The sequence below is a fragment of the Misgurnus anguillicaudatus genome, chromosome 20 (genome assembly GCF_027580225.2).
Source record: "Misgurnus anguillicaudatus chromosome 20, ASM2758022v2, whole genome shotgun sequence".
NCBI lineage: Eukaryota > Metazoa > Chordata > Actinopteri > Cypriniformes > Cobitidae > Misgurnus > Misgurnus anguillicaudatus.
This window is the reverse complement of record NC_073356.2, coordinates 30167405-30185010: the sequence shown is the minus strand read 5'-3', so window position 1 is coordinate 30185010 and position 17606 is coordinate 30167405. Positions and strand designations below refer to the sequence as shown.

The 17606-nt window shown below is 35.2% G+C and overlaps 1 protein-coding gene across 1 annotated transcript; it reads left to right on the top strand.

Moving 5' to 3' along the window:
* The first annotated feature begins 4120 nt into the window (after positions 1 to 4120).
* Positions 4121 to 17287, top strand: scamp3 (secretory carrier membrane protein 3). Its single transcript, XM_055220056.2, has 9 exons — positions 4121 to 4584; positions 8594 to 8677; positions 9060 to 9170; positions 9275 to 9395; positions 10703 to 10831; positions 11688 to 11847; positions 14811 to 14912; positions 15245 to 15362; positions 16292 to 17287. The coding sequence occupies exons 1-9, from the start codon at positions 4531 to 4533 to the stop codon at positions 16439 to 16441; spliced, it is 1029 nt and encodes a 342-aa protein (XP_055076031.2). The 5' UTR covers positions 4121 to 4530; the 3' UTR covers positions 16442 to 17287.
* Positions 17288 to 17606: the final 319 nt, after the last annotated feature.

Genomic DNA, 17606 nt, shown 5'->3' with positions numbered 1-17606 from the left:
AGGAAGTTGAAATGATTGACTAGTAAATCTGAGTTGATTCAACAAAAAATTTAAGGCAGCCAATTTTTCTTAAAGGGGACATTTCACAAAACTTTTCTAAGATGTCAAATAAAACTTTGGTGTCCCCAGAGTACATATGTGAAGTTTAAGCTCAAAACATCATATAGATAATTTATTATAACATGTTAAAATTGCAACTTTGTAGGTGTGAGCAAAAATGTGCCGTTTGTGGGTGTGTACTTTTAAATGCAAATGAGCGGATCTCTGCACTAAATGGCAGTGTCGTGGCTGTATAGTGCCGAATAAGAGGCGGTATTATCCCCTTCTGACATCACAAGTGGAGCAAAATTTCAATTACCTCTTTTTCTTACATGCTTGCAGAGAATGGTTTACCAAAACTAAGTTACTGGGTTGATCTTTATCACATTTTCTAGGTTTATAGAAGCACTGGGGACCAAATTATAGCACTCATGGAAAAAACTGATTTTCATGATATGTCCCCTTTAACTATGCGTGTATGTTGGGGTGTACAGTTTCATTGACGTGTCATTGTCAAGTTTATAAACCTTTTACAAGAAGGTTATTAATTTATGTTTGCAAATGAAAATATGACTAATGTATTGCTCATATTGAAAGGGATTGTTCACCCCAAAAAAAATTCTGTCATCATTTACTCACTCTCATGTTGTTATAAACTTGTGTAAATTTCTTTGTTCTGATGAACACAAAGGAAGATATTTTGAGGAATGTTTGTAATCAAACCGATCAGAAGCCCCATTGACCTCCATAGTATTCTTTTTATTATGGAAGTCAATGGGCCCTCTGATCGGTTCGGTTAGAACCATTCCTCAAAAAATCTTCCTTTGTGTTCATCAGAAGTCTGTAACAACATGAGAGTGAGTAAATTATGACAGAGGTTTCATTTTGGGAGTTAACTATCCTTTAAATGCTACTTTTAAGTTTATTTATAGTTGTTTCAGCCCAAAATGATACTGGTTTGTTTTAACCCATTGTTAAAGGATTAGTCCATTAAAATCCAGATAATTTACTCATCACCATGTCATCCAAACTGTTGATGTCTTTCGTTGTTCAGTCAAGAAGAAATTATGTTTTTTGAGGAAAACATTCCAGGATTTTTTATCATTTTAATGGACTTTAATGGACCCCAATACTCAACAGTTTTAATGTAGTTTAAAATTTCAGTTTCAAAGGACTCTAAACGATCTCAAAGAGGCATAAGGGTCTTATCTAGCAAAACGATTGTCATTTTTGGCAAGAAAAATAAAAAAATATGTACTTTTAATCTTCTCCCTCCGGCTGTGTAACGAGCCAGCGTGACCTCACGTAATTGCATAATGATTGCGAAAGGTCACGTGTTACATATATGAAATGCACATTTGCAAACCATTTTAAACAATAAACTGACACAAAGACATTAATTAGTATCATTCGACATACAACAACAGAGCGGTAGTTTCGATACGTCATCCGTGACCTCTTCAGGTGATGATGTATTACCTGAGGTCGCACTGGCGTGTCACAGGACCGGAGAAAGAAGAGAAGTTGTGATTTATAAGTGCATATTTTTTATTTTTCTTGCGTTTCGGTAGAAAAGACCTTTATGCCTTCTTTGGGGTCTATTAAAGTCCATTAAAATGAAAAATATCCTGCAATGTTTCCTCAAAAAACATAATTTCTTCATGACTGAACAAAGAAAGACATCAACATTTTGGATGACATGGTTGTGAGTAAATTATCTGGATTTATTTTAAGAAAATTGACTAATCCTTTAAAAAATGGGTCAAATATAAACACTTTCTAGGTTAATTTAACCCAAGAACTGGGTTTGTCTCTTTTTGACCCAATGCTGGGTTGGAAATTGCCCAGCATTTAATTATTCAATTACATTATTATTTATAAGACTGATAATATGTGATAAGTCCATTGCTAATATGAAAATAAAATACCATAGATCTACATTGAAGTACCCCAAGGGATTTTTTTAAGTGCAACCACCTCACAATGCCTTAGTAACTGTATGGTAACATACTGAAAACCATGCAGAACACCCCAGTATTGTGGCGAGTTGTTTTGCACAGGCAAATACCACTCACATGTTTTTTTAGTAAATGTAAACTGATTTTTAAACTCTGATCACATGTCCTTCCAAAAAACAACAAGACATTCTTTGCACCATTTGGACACAATCAAATTTGATTTGTTCCATCTGTACGTCTAGGCTTCTTTAGGCGAACAAGTTCACTATTCCAAGAACATGCCACAAGTCATTTTCTCCCCTAATTCAAGTCTACTGTGATGTTTGCTGTATTCAATGCTCACCTTGTTAACAACTTCAAAATTACAGGCACCCATCAGGGTCATCAGGTCTTAACACTGTATTTAACTTTGGCCCCGTGCGGTTTAAACTTATTGTGGTGGGGCCCAGATCCGAATTTCTACTCTTCTTTAATTGAGACCATACCGCTGGGAAACGGGGGCAAAGCCCACAAACCCACACAGTCCATTGAAGCTCCCTCCATCCTGCTGGTTGCCGTGGCAACTCTTTAGCGCAGACTTCAAGTCAGCTCATTCCACAGGCAGTGATGTCATAGGGCAAAACATTACTTGATTGGCTGTGGAATGTTGCGGTTCCAAGGGAATGCAAAAGGAATTGGGACACACCCATTAGAAGATGGGCAAATGAAATATAAGAATAATAAGAAAAGATTTATAGTTAAGTGACTACTACAGTGAGTATAGTGTTACATTAGCATGACCTCAAAGATCAAAACGACATTGTTTTTCCTTGTATGGTTCAGTTATTTGTGTTTATCTTTGTTGTATCATGCTGTGTGATTATTTTATTTTGAAGACATGCACAGCAGTGCAGTGTACAAATATGTCCAGAAGAATGTGTGCATGTTTGTGTGCTTGTTTTGAGCTATCATATGACTGACTGCCTTTTCTCCTGGCACCCATGTGACCCCACATGACTGCAGAATTGCAAGCCCTATAAGAAAAGACAAAGAAGAGATTTAAAATATATTAGAAATAGCAAATGAACTTTTATGGAGATTATTCATTGGCTGGCGATAGAAAAAAATATGAAGAAAAATAAAAAAGGATCCAACAATTTAGAAATCATTAAAATTTAATGAAGTATATAGGATAAGAACAAATAACTGGAGACTGTGGCTATCTTTCACTATATGTCCTCAAGTAAGTATTTTTTAGAATATATTTTTGAATTTGCATGCATACATTATATATATATTTTAGCATTGACTACAAAATATGCAATATAACAACTGTTTATTTAGGAATAAACACAACTTTTGTGAGAACATGTTCTGTTTCTGAAAGCTTTATTTTTTAGGCATGGCAAGGCAAGTTTGTTTATTATAGCAGATTTCACACAAAGGTAATACTAAATAAAAAATATTCACAGACAAACAGCAAAGAAATACATAAAATATGCAAATAAAATGCAATTAAATACATTAATATACATTATATAAAGTACAATCTATATATTAAATACAGAATATAAAAAATACAGATACTATCAATATTTTAGCCTAATTGTGAGAGTTAAATTATTATGAAACAAATACAATTCTTGAAACAGCAAAAACAGAGGTAGAACATAACATTACATTGATGATATTTTGACATTCCATTTAAGATTGAATCGCAAAAAAATATATAAAAAATTATATGATAATTTGAGTGACTCATACCCTTTGAATATTTGAGATAGAGACTGTGACAACTCGGTTGCATCATATATTAATAATAAAAATATATAATTAATATAGTGTCACTGTTGGCTCCACACTGTTTGCCAACAGTGACACCGCGTGGTTTCAGATGCGAACTACAAGATATTTGAATTAAAGACGTTTACTGGTTTCTCTTTCCAACGCGTTTGTAACATTTATTTAAATATGACACCCCTGTAAAAAATACGGCACTTTATTTTGAAACTCAACAAATAAATCAACTCATTTCAAACGTTTCATGTCTGTGCTCTCGCGATACTTGATGTCACATTCCGATCGACCTGCGCAGCGCCGCATGAAGTCGAACACGCCTATTGGTTCTTTCTTGTCATGTGACACAACCATTTCCCTGTCAGCTGACACTTATACATTTCCTGAACACCATCGCTCAGGTGTTGAAGTAAAATAGAAACAAAATCGTGTGGTTCGTCCGTACTAACGTTACCAAAGATAAAGATTAACAATACCATACAAGAAGACCATAATACCGCAGCAAAATAAGGACTGGACACATAATCGGGTTTAAAGGGAAGTCCGACTTCTCTTTTCAATGTTTTTGCTTAGCTAGCTAACGTTAGTGTTTACTGGGCGGAATCTGATTTGTTTTGGTTAAATATTTAACGTATACAGTAATTAGGCATTTTCAGGCTTAACTGGGTTTAAATCCCAGCTATACAAACTTGCCAGTCAGTGGTTTTGATTGCACTGTTGAGATAAACCTGAGATCTGAGGCCAAAGCAGAACCAAGATGTCAAAATACACCACTTTTCCTGACGCAACAGATGATCACAATCCATTTCAGGTAATGTCATGCTTTCGTTTTTAGATCTGCGCACTATTTTGGTTTTGTTTTGAATATGTGCTGCACCTCTTGTGATTTTGTCATGAGACTTGACAGTCAACAGATGTCATACCAACCGTATTAAGTTTTATGACATTAATCTTGTGTGTTTGATCCTTGGCGTAGTCCATGATTTGTGGGCTTCTGGTCTAAATTTAGGCTCGCTAGACGTTGGGGACTTAGATTACAACCAACGAAATGTTTGGACACACATGCATCCTTCATTATTACTATTTTCACGATTTAAAATTATAGTAGGTGACCAGTGGGGAGTTTTAAGGGCCCATAGTATGCAAAATCTAGTTTTACAAGGTGTTTGGACATAAATGTGTGTTGGTAGCGTGTTAACACAACCCTAAAATAAAAAGAAAATCATATTTTTTTAATCCCCATTAAACCATAGCTGTCTCATAAGACATGCTGTTCCCATTCTATTAATGTGATGTCACACTAACAAAGCCCCACCCACAGCCAATGACTGACTGTGTGTGTTTGTAAGCACCTTGTAGCACTAATGCAGCTACAGATGCTATTGTCCTAGATTTCATTCACAGGAATCACATATTTTTAACTGAAAGCTGTAGCTCATTTGCATTTAAAGGTACCCGCATGAAAACAGCACTTTTTCTCCTGCTCAAATAGAGGCATTTTGTACATGCTATAATAGCTGAAAATTCACAGACACATTCTGGGCACACCTGAGACTTATATTACATCTTGTAAAAATTGTGTTGCTCTTTAATGTTTTAGGTCAAAAAATGGACTCGTGGAATTTTAAAAAGCTTGGATATTTTTGTAAATTTAGTTATTATGGCTGTAGCAGTGAATGACACAAAAACAGTTTAGTGCAACTAATGACAAGCAATGACAAAGATTTTGATATCATATACCATAAGGTATTTTGGTATTGCAATTAAACTTACATTTCATTCATAAACTGACAAGGAAAATAGATGTGTTTCCTCATATTTCCATTTAAAAAATGTTAAAGGATAAATTATGTAAGGAATCATTGATGATGGGCTGTGTTAAATTATGTGAAAATAATGCATTATTTTTAAATAATTTAAAGGACCGGACTCAATTCTGCCCTACAAAGGCAAAAGGCAGTAACTTTGTTATTTTCAAAAGTAAGTTACTGTTTTATTTTTTGTTTGGACATTCAAGACCTCCTTTATCATGTGATTTAAGTATCTTGAGTCAGCAGGGAGCTACACTGCGACCAAAATGGTCGCATATGCGACCTTTTAAACTGCCGTTGCGACCCTAATTTTTAATGGGTCGCAAATGTGCTACCTAATGTTTTAGACAATATGCTATGATTTACTATGAGCATTTATTAAAACAGAAATGTGGATTTTAAGAATACGTTTTATAACGTGCTCTGAGCCATCAACACGTTGGCTTCATTTTGGGTGAAAGCACGTCGTGTCTCTCCCTATCAGTGTGCGTTCGCGTGCTCTCTGTTTCTCAATGAATTAGGTGCGACGCAAGCGCAGTGTCTTCCATGTTTCTGAACTTGAGCAGAGGTCTTTCTTCACTGAGGACGCGGGACCCGTATGGTTCCGGGTTTATATTTTAAATGATCTGTCGGGTCCGGTTAGGTCCTAGTTTAATTACTTTGGGTCCCAAGTCTGATTAATGTTGTGTTTATAACACGAGTCGATCGGAAAACGGCCATGAGCGCTACCGCGCTAAAGCTCGAGTGAAGTTTCAGCGTGCCTTCGGTTTCTATGGCGATGGTTCTTTTTACGACCACGCGCTGCATTTGCTTTCTCACATTTTTTTAATAATCTTATTATTAATAAACCATATATTTTCTAAAACCATATCCATATTAAGTTTGCACAGAGATTGTAGCAAAGAGCAATGCTAATGTCAAGCCAATTGCACTGAACAAGCAAAGCAATGTAAAGTCTGTCACCGGGACAGCAAGTAGACTTTTAAATCTGAAAAAATGAGTGGATTAAGCTTTTTAAATCGGCAAGAGAGAAATAGAAAGATAGAGCAGAAGCAGTAAAAGTGCCTATCTAATAGTAATTATTACCATTATAACATCAGTCATAACATCAGTCACATTTATAATCTATAGACCTGCACTGTCTATTAATATACTATACATAGTATTGTATTATATTGAGTTTAATAAAAGGGGTCTAATTGCTTCATATATCAGTGCAAAAACAGTAAGTGTTTTCGTGGTGCTTTGACAAACAGTGTCAGCTTTGTTAATGGCAAAGAAAGTTTGGGGTGGTTAGATTAATGAAATATAATGTGAAATTAATATTAATTTTCTATAAATCAAAGTATTGTGTTGTGTCACACATTATTAGTTCTTCGTCACATGTATAGTAGACCATTATTTGTCAGTGGGTAATAATTGCCCTTTTCACCACCAAGTAAATTTCAGATCTGTGGGAAGGAAACACTGCAACGTTTAAGAAAACAAGGCGGCATGTGGTTTAAAAGATGGCAAGTAAAATAAAAAGCATATCTGTATGCAATACAGTTTCATTATTGTTCATTATTATCCAGAGCACCTTAATATAACTTGAAAAAAATATGTGCGACCAAATCATATTTTGCGCCAGTAACTGAAAAAGTTGGTAGCGCAAGTGCCACCAGTGGAAAAGGTTAGTGTAGTTCCCTGGTCAGTTTTGTTGTTTATTTAACTATCAAGAAGAAAATAACTGACAACTAAAAGTCTAAACTAAAAAGTATTTTTTCTAATTTCCACATTGTAGCGAGTTAAGGTCTTTTGCCTTTGTAGGGCAGAATTATTCTGCTTATACCACCGTTACCACAAACATTGCGCCGGTGTCTATTTTTAAGACATTTAACAGGTTAGGTGTGCAGTTCACAGAAAAATAATCAACAACACCCATGGAACATTTCTCAGAGTAAAGCATTTAACAGCCCCGTGGTATAAGTAAGGAATAATTGACGACGGGCCATTGAATTATAAAAAAAAGTACACCCAAGGTGCAATTCGCGTCGTGCCGTTACACCGTGGGTGTGCCTTATTTTCAAATAATTCAAAGGACCGGAGTCAATTATTCCTCTTATACCACGGTTACCACAAACATTGCTCTGGTGCCTATTCTTAAGACATTTGACAAGTAAGGTGTGCGGTTATCAGTAATTAATGCATACCCATGGAACATTTCTCAGCCAATCAGAATACAGCATTCAACAGACCCGTGGTATAAACCTATTTAAGTGGGTCACTCACGAAATGAAAAGTTTTGGGACCCCTGGTGTAGACTACATGTAAACATCTTTTATCTGTTAAAGCTTATTCAGTACAGTATTACTAAATAAAAAACAAACTGCAGTTTTTGTAATAAATCTTGATCAACATTATCCTGATTTTCCAATACACATGTAAAGTTATGATACAGTTTATGTTTACCCATAAGCCATACGTTTACAAAAAAATTAAGTTCCCATGCCACCTTTACTCATGCAACCTTTTTTTAGCATTGGCCTTTATTTGTATTGATAAATCTATTCAATCGGCCAGTAAATCTTTCTGTTCCTTCAATTTGTTGTTCCTAATGAAATGACACTCATGTAAGTCTGACAGACAGTAAAATGACTTATTCAATTTTAACTATGATGTTACACTGAGTTACACAAAACAACACTTCAGCGGGCAGTAAAGTCTTATTCAATCAGTATTGTAAAGTATATATTTTTCAAGTACTTATTAGGGTTTATTTATAAATAATACACATAACAAATATTTATTTCATTTTATCAGTTTTCTATTTGGCTCTTAAAAAATTTTTTTGGTCAACCACTATCATCCACCACCTGCTTTTAAAAGGGACATATATTGGGTCCCCAGTGCTTCTATCAACCTCGAAAATGTGAAAAGATCAACCCAGTTTTTTTATTTGACATCTTAAAAAAGTCTATTGAGATGTCCAGTTTAAATGTACTGAAATGTATGTTATTGTGTTCATAGGATCCATCAGTGACTCAGCATAGCAGTAACACTGGCTTCGCCACCCTGGACCTTTATAACCCATTTGACAATAGCACGGCTGGGGTAAACATGTCAGGCCTGGATAATGTCATTGACGTTGTACAGCAGGCTGTCTTTTGCATGAGAATAACGTTTATTAGATTGGGAGATATACCTATGCTCATTTTCCTCTCTAGGGTCTTATCTATAGTCTTTTCACAGACGTTTTAAATGTTCACGCATTGATTTTACTTCAATTTCAGTCAATATTAAAGATATCAAGGTTATATTTTCAAAGAATGTCCTCGACATCATATAGGATGATTTTATTAGAAACCAGTAAACACAAAGTTTTCACAAGCAGGGTCACATTTAATGAGAACCTTGAGTTGTCTTCTTAATGAATTGTTTGTAATATATTATGCTGTTGTTAATGGTTTTGTCATTTTGCTTTTTTATTATAAAGCCTCCGCCCCCTTACGAGGTCACATCTCCTCCTGTCCCACCTCCTGCTCAAACACCACCAAGTAGGATCACACCCACCGAACCCAGGAGTTATGGATCCTATGGAACACAGGTGCCAATTTTATAATAGTCTGTTACTGGTATTTAGACACTAAATAATGGTATCGGCATGCTCCGTTACTGTGTTAATAACATTGTGAACCGTCTCTGTTACAGTCTGCAGTGAATGCCACCACAGCGGATCTGTTAAAGAAACAGGAGGAACTAGAAAGAAAAGCAAAGGAGCTGGAGAGAAGAGAGCGAGAACTGGACGCTCATGCGCTCGGACCTGGAGCCTGTGAGTGCAAATAAAATAAGCCCAGACATTAAAATGCATTAAACAAGCTCTCTTTTATTAGTTTTGCTCTCACAACAAGTGGTTTCACATATCGGGAAAAAAGTTTGTCTTTTAAAAGATCAACGTTTTCACGGATCCGCAAAAACAAATAAAAACACTGTATTATGTGTGCCAGCCAGTAGATGGCGATGTTACTTTGTTAAGAAACACTACACACCGGGTGTGCCTCATACATCTTGAAAAGTTAAAGGTGCTCTAAGCGAATTCACGCGTTTTAGACCATAAAACATTTTTTGTTACATACAGCAACATCTCCACACTATCTGCTTGCTGCCTGTCCGCTGATCAAACTGTAAAAAAACGCGATCTCTGTAGACAGCCCAGGCTCCACAAACTGCAATAAAAACAAAGTGGCCAAACCTTCAACAGAAACCATAACAAAGTGTTCCAGCCAATAAACGACAAGAAGGATTTGAGGATGGGGGTTGGGCGCGTTCATGAAATCACGGAAGGGAGGGGTAGGGGGAGGAGTTAGCTACGCTCCGTTTGTTTGAAAACAGTTCAAACATCAACAAAAAGTGACCTCACACAGATTCGCTTAGAGCGCCTTTAAGCCGCTGGGCTGGCTCTTTGATCGCCCCCTGGTGGGTGGCTGCAGTACAAGTCATAAACCCCGCACTCTCCATGCAAACGAACGAGACTCGGGTCAAATAAAAAAATGTATTAAATTTCCAATAAAATTTGCTTTTGGTCCTTTAAGGTTGTTGTTATCACGCTTAGATATATTTAATTGTTCATTTTTGTGATACTATACTAAGAAACTGGGCGTGTTATTATGATTGACATTTGTGATTGACAGCTTCTCTGAGAGGACTCTCTGAGCTTCGAGGGAAGATTGAAGATATAACTAACTATTAATTTTCTATTTCTGTGTTTTCTCACACACTGACAAAATGAGTTTAACTTAATAATGTTTTTGAAATTAAACCTGCAAATGTGCTTTTAAAATATTCACTTAAAAACTGAGGGAGTACTTTAAGTAAATCATTTAAGGTCGAGTGGTTATTTAAGGATTTTTAGGGAAACCGGTGGTTAAGGGTGGCCATAAAGGTGTAGAGATGGATGACATGCGAGGAAGAAAGAGACAAAAAAATCTGACAATTGAAAAGATAACAATGATGGATGGATGGTATTTTCAAAAGTGTAAGATTAAGACCTCTGCGATAATGAGCGGGACATTAATGGAGTAATGCTAATGTATGTGATTGATGAGTGTGGATATGAATCTCTCTCTCTGTCTTTCAAAGCTCGTCAAAATAATTGGCCCCCATTGCCCTCTTTCTGTCCGGTGGGACCCTGTTTCTATCAAGACATTAATGTGGAGATTGGCCAAAGTTTCCAGCGCATTGTCACCACGATGTACTACTACTGGATGTGTAAGTCTGTATATTTGTGTGTCCTCTGCTGGTATGTGTATGTGACACTGGGGGATGATTTTGCACCTCTTTTTCTTCTTATGTATATGGGTGATTCTCACGAAAACTTGGTTTTAAAAACTTTTACTTATCATTTAACACTTTTTGTAACATAATTTAAAAAATTAGTCCTAAAAAATCTCATTACCGCAACAGTCAGAAAACATCAACACTGACATATTTTCAAATATGTAAAACATGTTATGTTGTTAAAAATACATATAAAATTGAATTTGATTTTACAAACTTAAAATGTTGCATTTTAAGCAAGTTATCACATTTTATTTTTCTTCAATATAATGCAGCCCTACCCCAGACATATCTATTCTGTGTATACATGCAGTTTTGTTTGTTTTTTCAAACTTTTCCATGCTAGCCATGAGCTAAACTTAATTTAATTTGAAAGTTATTTTGCAAGGGGCATTTTTTGATATTCATAGGATTCATCACATATTTCATTTTCTGTGATTTCATCTATGAAACTGACTGTTCTGCACTCTCTGAAAAAAATGGTCTCAATCTGTGACTGGGACAGTACTCTTTAAAAAAGTATATGTACCATATATACCAGATATGTATACACTGTATGTGTACTAATATGCATTCTTTAGGTATAAAGGTGTCATTTTTCAAAATTACTACCCTAGTGACAGCTTTTATACCTTTTGTTTTCAACAGTCTGTAGTTGTTAGTTTTTGTGTATCAGAAAACTGGTCTTTAACTACTTTTACATAGCCGTTTAGCGGTCGTAATGGCTTTACCTTAATTTCAGCATGATCTCTTTCTTAGTTTTTCTCATCTTGTTTTTCTTCTATAGTCACAGCGTGCACTTTGTTATTTAATCTCATCTCCTGTATGGCTGTGTTCTTTGTGGATGCCAGTAATGGAGTGGGCTTTGGTCTTGCCATCCTCTGGGTAATCCTCTTCACCCCCTGCTCCTTCATCTGTTGGTACAGGCCTGTGTACAAAGCATTTAGGTATGCACCATTAAGGATAAGCACTTTGGGGTGTTTCAAGACACTCAAATCATTTCAAGGTACAGATACATGAGTGCAGAATTTACATAACAAAGTTAGGTGATGATGGGTCTTCAAAAGGGGGGTCCGTGGTGGTATGACTGGGGGTCCTCCAATTATTGTTTGAATTCAAAAAATTTTGGGGGAAAAATGAAATTAGTCATCAAACAAAAATGCATATGTGCATACGTAATAATAACGCGCATTACGTAAGAATATTACTTTTCTAAAGTAATGAGTAAACTAACACATTACTTTATAAATGTACACGTTAATGTCTGAGTTACTTTAAAAAAAAAATAATGCCAGTTTAATTAATTTGATAATAATGTACTGAATTAAACTGAACGTAGTCACATAGAATTACGCACACTTATGCGTGCGCGCCTTAGCGGAAACAGTTTGAATCAGAAACGGGGATTGGCAGGCCAGAGCTTGACATTTTTGTGATGAAATATGCAGTTTCTGAATGCAGAACTTCTCAGTAATAAAAAAAAAGAGAAAAGAGATCAAGCCTCAGCCAAGTAAGAAAAAATAACTTAAAGGTAACGTAAGCGTTACTTTTTTGGGGAGTAACTTAATATTGTAATGCATTACTTTTAAAAGTTACTTTCCCCAAATATAAAATACTTGATTGAAATGAAGGTTCCCCCATTGAAATCTATTCAGCAAATCTAAAATGTTATGTAGTATGGTAACGCAGTGATTCCCAACCGGGGGTACGCGTACCCCAGGGGGTACGTGAAGAGTTTCCAGGGGGTACGCGAAAAGATTAACATTTTGCTTTGATCTCATTTACTTTTAATAAAAATGTCTTTCGTTTGTCCAGTCATTGACCTACGATTGATTTTTGTGAGGAAAGCATTGTAAAAAGAACAACTTTGTAATTTTAATCTTATCATTAATATAATTAGCCGTCAAGAGTAAATGCGCTGCATGATCCAAAACGCAATAGCGATGTCCAACTCAAGAACGATCTGACTATTTTTAATGAACCTGAATAGTTTCTAAAGACACAAAGTTTATTAACTATAATTAATGTTTAAATAATGTTATAATATTCATTCCCACTGCCGTTGCATTTTCAAATTATGCAAAAAAAACTTTTGCATTGTTTTTGGCTAACATATTTTGTTCTGTATGATGTCTTTTGTATTTATAGAGAATGCCTTAACACATTTTGTTTCTCTTTATATTTGAATAGAATAATTTAACTTATTTGCACACTTTAATTATCAGTAACTTAAATTGAGATTTTAGTAAATTTAGAATTAGATTAAAATTAGATTAAATTTAGGGCATTTACTAAAAAGGACGTGAGAGCTCAATTCCAAATAAGCGCCGGAGTTGAAAATTTGCGTGTGATTTACTACAAAGGCGCAAGTAAAATACACAGGCACAATAATGACATAAGCGCATTTCTATAATGACCACTGCAATCTACTAAGAGCAGCGCAAATTAGTACAGGGTCGCAAATAAGAGACCTCTGCAGGACATCGCAATGAAAATGCGGACTGCGGAGTGTGAAATTCCAGCTAAGTAAAAATACACTATGAACCGGAGGATGAAAGATGAAGGGTAAAATAAGTTTTGAAATACCTGATTTTACTTTTCCTCGTGACTTCTCCTCCTCTTTTCTCCAGCAAATTAAACATAGCATGGCTTGGCAAACTATATATTTATTTTGAAGTATGTTCCTCTGGCAAAATGTAATACTCTCCTTGCATTAATGTTAACGTAGGAAAACTTCCACAAATGCATATGCAATAAGGTCGCAAAAATAGCACCTTTTCAGAGCTAAATATCTATTGCGTGTCTTTAGTAAGTTCAGTCGTTATTTAACGTCAAAATGATGGTTTGCGCAAGCTGTTAGTAAATCTGGCCCTTAAAGGGGTCATATGATGAAATTTTTTAAATTTGTAAAATAAGTCTTTGGCGTTTCCAGAGTCCATATGTGAAGTTTTATCTCAAAACACCCTACAGATAATTAATTATAGCATGTCAAAATTACCATTTTGTAGGCCTGAGCAAAATGTGCTGTTTTTGGGTGTGTCTTTTAAAATGCAAATGAGCTGATAAAATGCAAACACTGATCGCAATGGTAGTGGTTTGTTGAAATAAACATGCTTTATCAGTTAGTGCTTTTTACTTTAGTATTTAAAATTAATTAATTAATTAAAATTACTAATTATTTGTCTTTAAAACACAACTTTGGTTTAGTTTCGATGAAGGGGTACTTGAGCCTTACTGATAGGGCTGTGGGGGTACTTAGGGCTAAAAAGGTTGGGAACCACTGTGTTAACGTATGCATCTGTGTGTATACACACATGCTATTTTAATATATTTGTAACATAACCATCATAACAAAGTATGCAAATTCAGTCTTAATTTGATACACGTACTGGGGGTCTTTGCTCCTCCTCTCTGTACCTGTAGGGGTCCTTGGCCTGAACAAGCTTGAAGACCTCTGTTTTAGGCATTAAGTGCATTTAAGGGCATTGCAGGTGCCATTGTTTGTATTAATGAATAATCCTTAATATTAAACTTTGACGTGTAACTCATCCGCACCATTTGTGGTACAGAAAATAATAAATCTTGTTTGAATTGCATAGAAAAATCGAGGAACAAATGCAGAGGATTACGTTGAAGGAGCGACCCAAGCCAAATCTAGTTTATACCATTACACTTATTATTTATTATAATAAATGTATTATAATGTCATTATTGTCATTTGCAAATGTTTATACAATGAAATTCTGCTGGAGCAATTTACTTTGCAGCATTAAAAAATTATAATACAAAAAGAAAAGTAAATGTATCTATTTAGCATTTTAGAGGGATTGAATCGAAGTTTAAGCTTGATATCATATGTTGATTTTTTTAAAAGCTTAATTTTATCTGTCGTCTCTTTAATTCTCAACAGGAGTGACAGTTCTTTCAACTTCTTCATATTCTTTTTTGTCTTCTTCGCCCAGCTGGTGCTTTATGTTATTATGACTATTGGCATCCCTGGCTGGGGCTACAGGTAATTGTGATAAAGCACACCCATGCTTTTATGTGACTTTGCCTGTAAAAACGCAGCTAAAGTCATTTTTTGTGATTGGTTTTTTACATAAAATCATCCTACACAAAGAGCAATTTGTGAAAAATAACCTTGATATCTTTAAGATTCACTGTGTAAGGCCATGTGAAAGATAGAAATCAGTGTGAAATCAAACTTTGATGATCTCATAATAGTGAATTTAGCCTGGATTTAATAGACCTACGGGAATTTTAACTTTGAATAAATAACTTTATAATTATAATGTTAGGTTTAAAATATAAGTGCATTTTATTATCTGGTTGTTTGTGTTTCAGTGGTTGGATCGTGAGTCTGGCTGCTCTTCGGACCAACAAAGCAGTGGGCGGGATCATGATGTTGAACGCTGTGCTCTTCACCGCTCAGGCTGCGTTGGGAGTCGTGCTGCTCAAAAGGGTAAATCACATCTCCAATGATAGGAAAAAATGAATTAGGTCGCATCATTCCTGACAGAAATGTTAGCTGACAAGGTCTTTTATAAAACATGAAAAATAACACTGAAGATAAATGGATTTGTTCCGAAAACAAATGTAATAATAAAATCAGCAAGAAACAAGGCTTATGTACAGAGTCTAAAGCACAGATGGTTTCCTTTTGTCTCAAGACTTTAACTCTTTGTGTGCTCTGTTGAAAAGATAAAAAAAAAATGTCTGCTTCAATAGAGATTCAGTATGGAAATATGTGATTTTTGGGCCATATCTCCTAAAAAACAGTGTGGATTCAGGCTGACAGTCATATCAATGTCAAATAGTGAATTTCAACTATTTAAAGGCGACATTTAACAAGGCTTTTTTTAAGATGTCAAATAAATCTTTTGGTGTCCCCAGAGTACATAATAACTCAAAATATCTCATTGATAATTTATTATAACATTTTAAAATTGCCACTTTGTAGGTGTGAGCAAAAATCTGCCATTTTGGGTGTGTCCTTTTAAATGCAAATGAGTTTATCTCTGCACTAAATTGCAGAGCAGCATTGCTGTAGTTGGATAGTGCAGATTAAGGGGTGGTATTATCCCCTTTTGACATCACAAGGGGAGACACATTTTTTTTAGGAGAATGGTTTACCAAAACTAAGTTTCTGGGTTGATCTTTTTCACATTTTCTAGGTTGATAGAAGCACTATGGACCCAATTATAGCACCTAAACATGGAAAAAGTCTGATTTTCATAATATGTCCCCTTTAAGCATGCTCTTGTTTAGTTTTTTTTTTTCTTAAAAAAATGTTTTCAGCTTTATTTAATTTGTCTAATGTAAACCTTATTTGTTATATCATTTACAGTGATCTGTTGAATAACAAACTTGTTTTGCCTCTCCTACCATCAGGTTCATTCACTGTACAGGCAGACTACGGCGAGCTTCGAAAAGGCCCAGGCTGAGTTTGCCACCGGCGTGCTTTCCAATCAGGCAGTGCGCCAGGCCGCCGCCAATGCCACTGTATCTGCGGCACAGGGAGCGTACGCCGCGCCCCGGTAGACAGTTGGATGAGATCGAAGATAACTCGATCGAAAGGATCGAAGACCCCACTTGCATGCAGGTCAAGATAAATGGACTCATAATGATAGTGGTTCAACATTTAATGTTTTTGTTTTCATTAAAGTCTCACTGAGCATAGGGCATAAGTTTATACATGCAAGAAGGAATGAAGTATTTGTCGAATTTGAGATTAAGCTCTCTAAGATCATTTTTGACAATGGATGTTTTCATGTATCAAAATAGAAAAGTACTTAACAATATACGTGTATTTCATTGTAATTTTCTTTAACATCTCTAAAGCTTGTAGATTTCACTAAGATGTGCCACCTTTTGCTTTTTCCTGACTTTGTTTATTGTGTATAAAATGTAAATGGCAAAATAAAGTATTTCATTTACTTCTGAACTAATGAAATTAAACTACTTGCCAAAAGCTTTTCTTAATGTAAGATACGAATCCCATATCATATTACAGAAATGTATGATTGTAAAGTGGGTGGATTTCTTGCTTTAGATTTATTAATAAAAGCGCATGTTTTGATGCAGCCTATACTACGGTATGTTTCTCTATAGAGTAACATGCGTGATAGACATTGTGCATTGAAAAGCTTTGGGATGATTGACTAAACAAGTTTTGTGTTGCTTTTGTGATTTGTATTTTTTGTTTGTTTTTCGTGATTTCAATCTAACATTTTGTCTGACGCTAAATTATATATATCTTATCTGAACAAAAGTATTACTCTGCTGTTTTTATTGTTGTGGTATTGCTGCTCAATGTTTATGTCGTAAGTGCCACTGTGTTCTTTGTTTTTTTATTTTTATTAAAGTTTATGAATATGCAACTTAAAATGTTATTGTCTTTGCGTTTTATCTAGGACTAATAGATTTGCTCCAGCAGCATCAAATGAGTTTTTAAAAAATTATTTCCAAACAGATTTTGCAAACATAGTATTTGATAAACAGATAGGCCTACTTCTGCACCCAACACTTTATTTTTGGTGGACCAATAGGCGCAGGTTGTGGTCAGATTAGTATTTGTACAAACGTGATATAAACACCCACCTGAAAAATACTGTGGTACACCTAGTAAACTGTTGTAAAATTCCCAGATAGTGTTTTTGAACCATAGTTAATGTAAAGTCCAATATTTATTACATTTTTGGGTTGT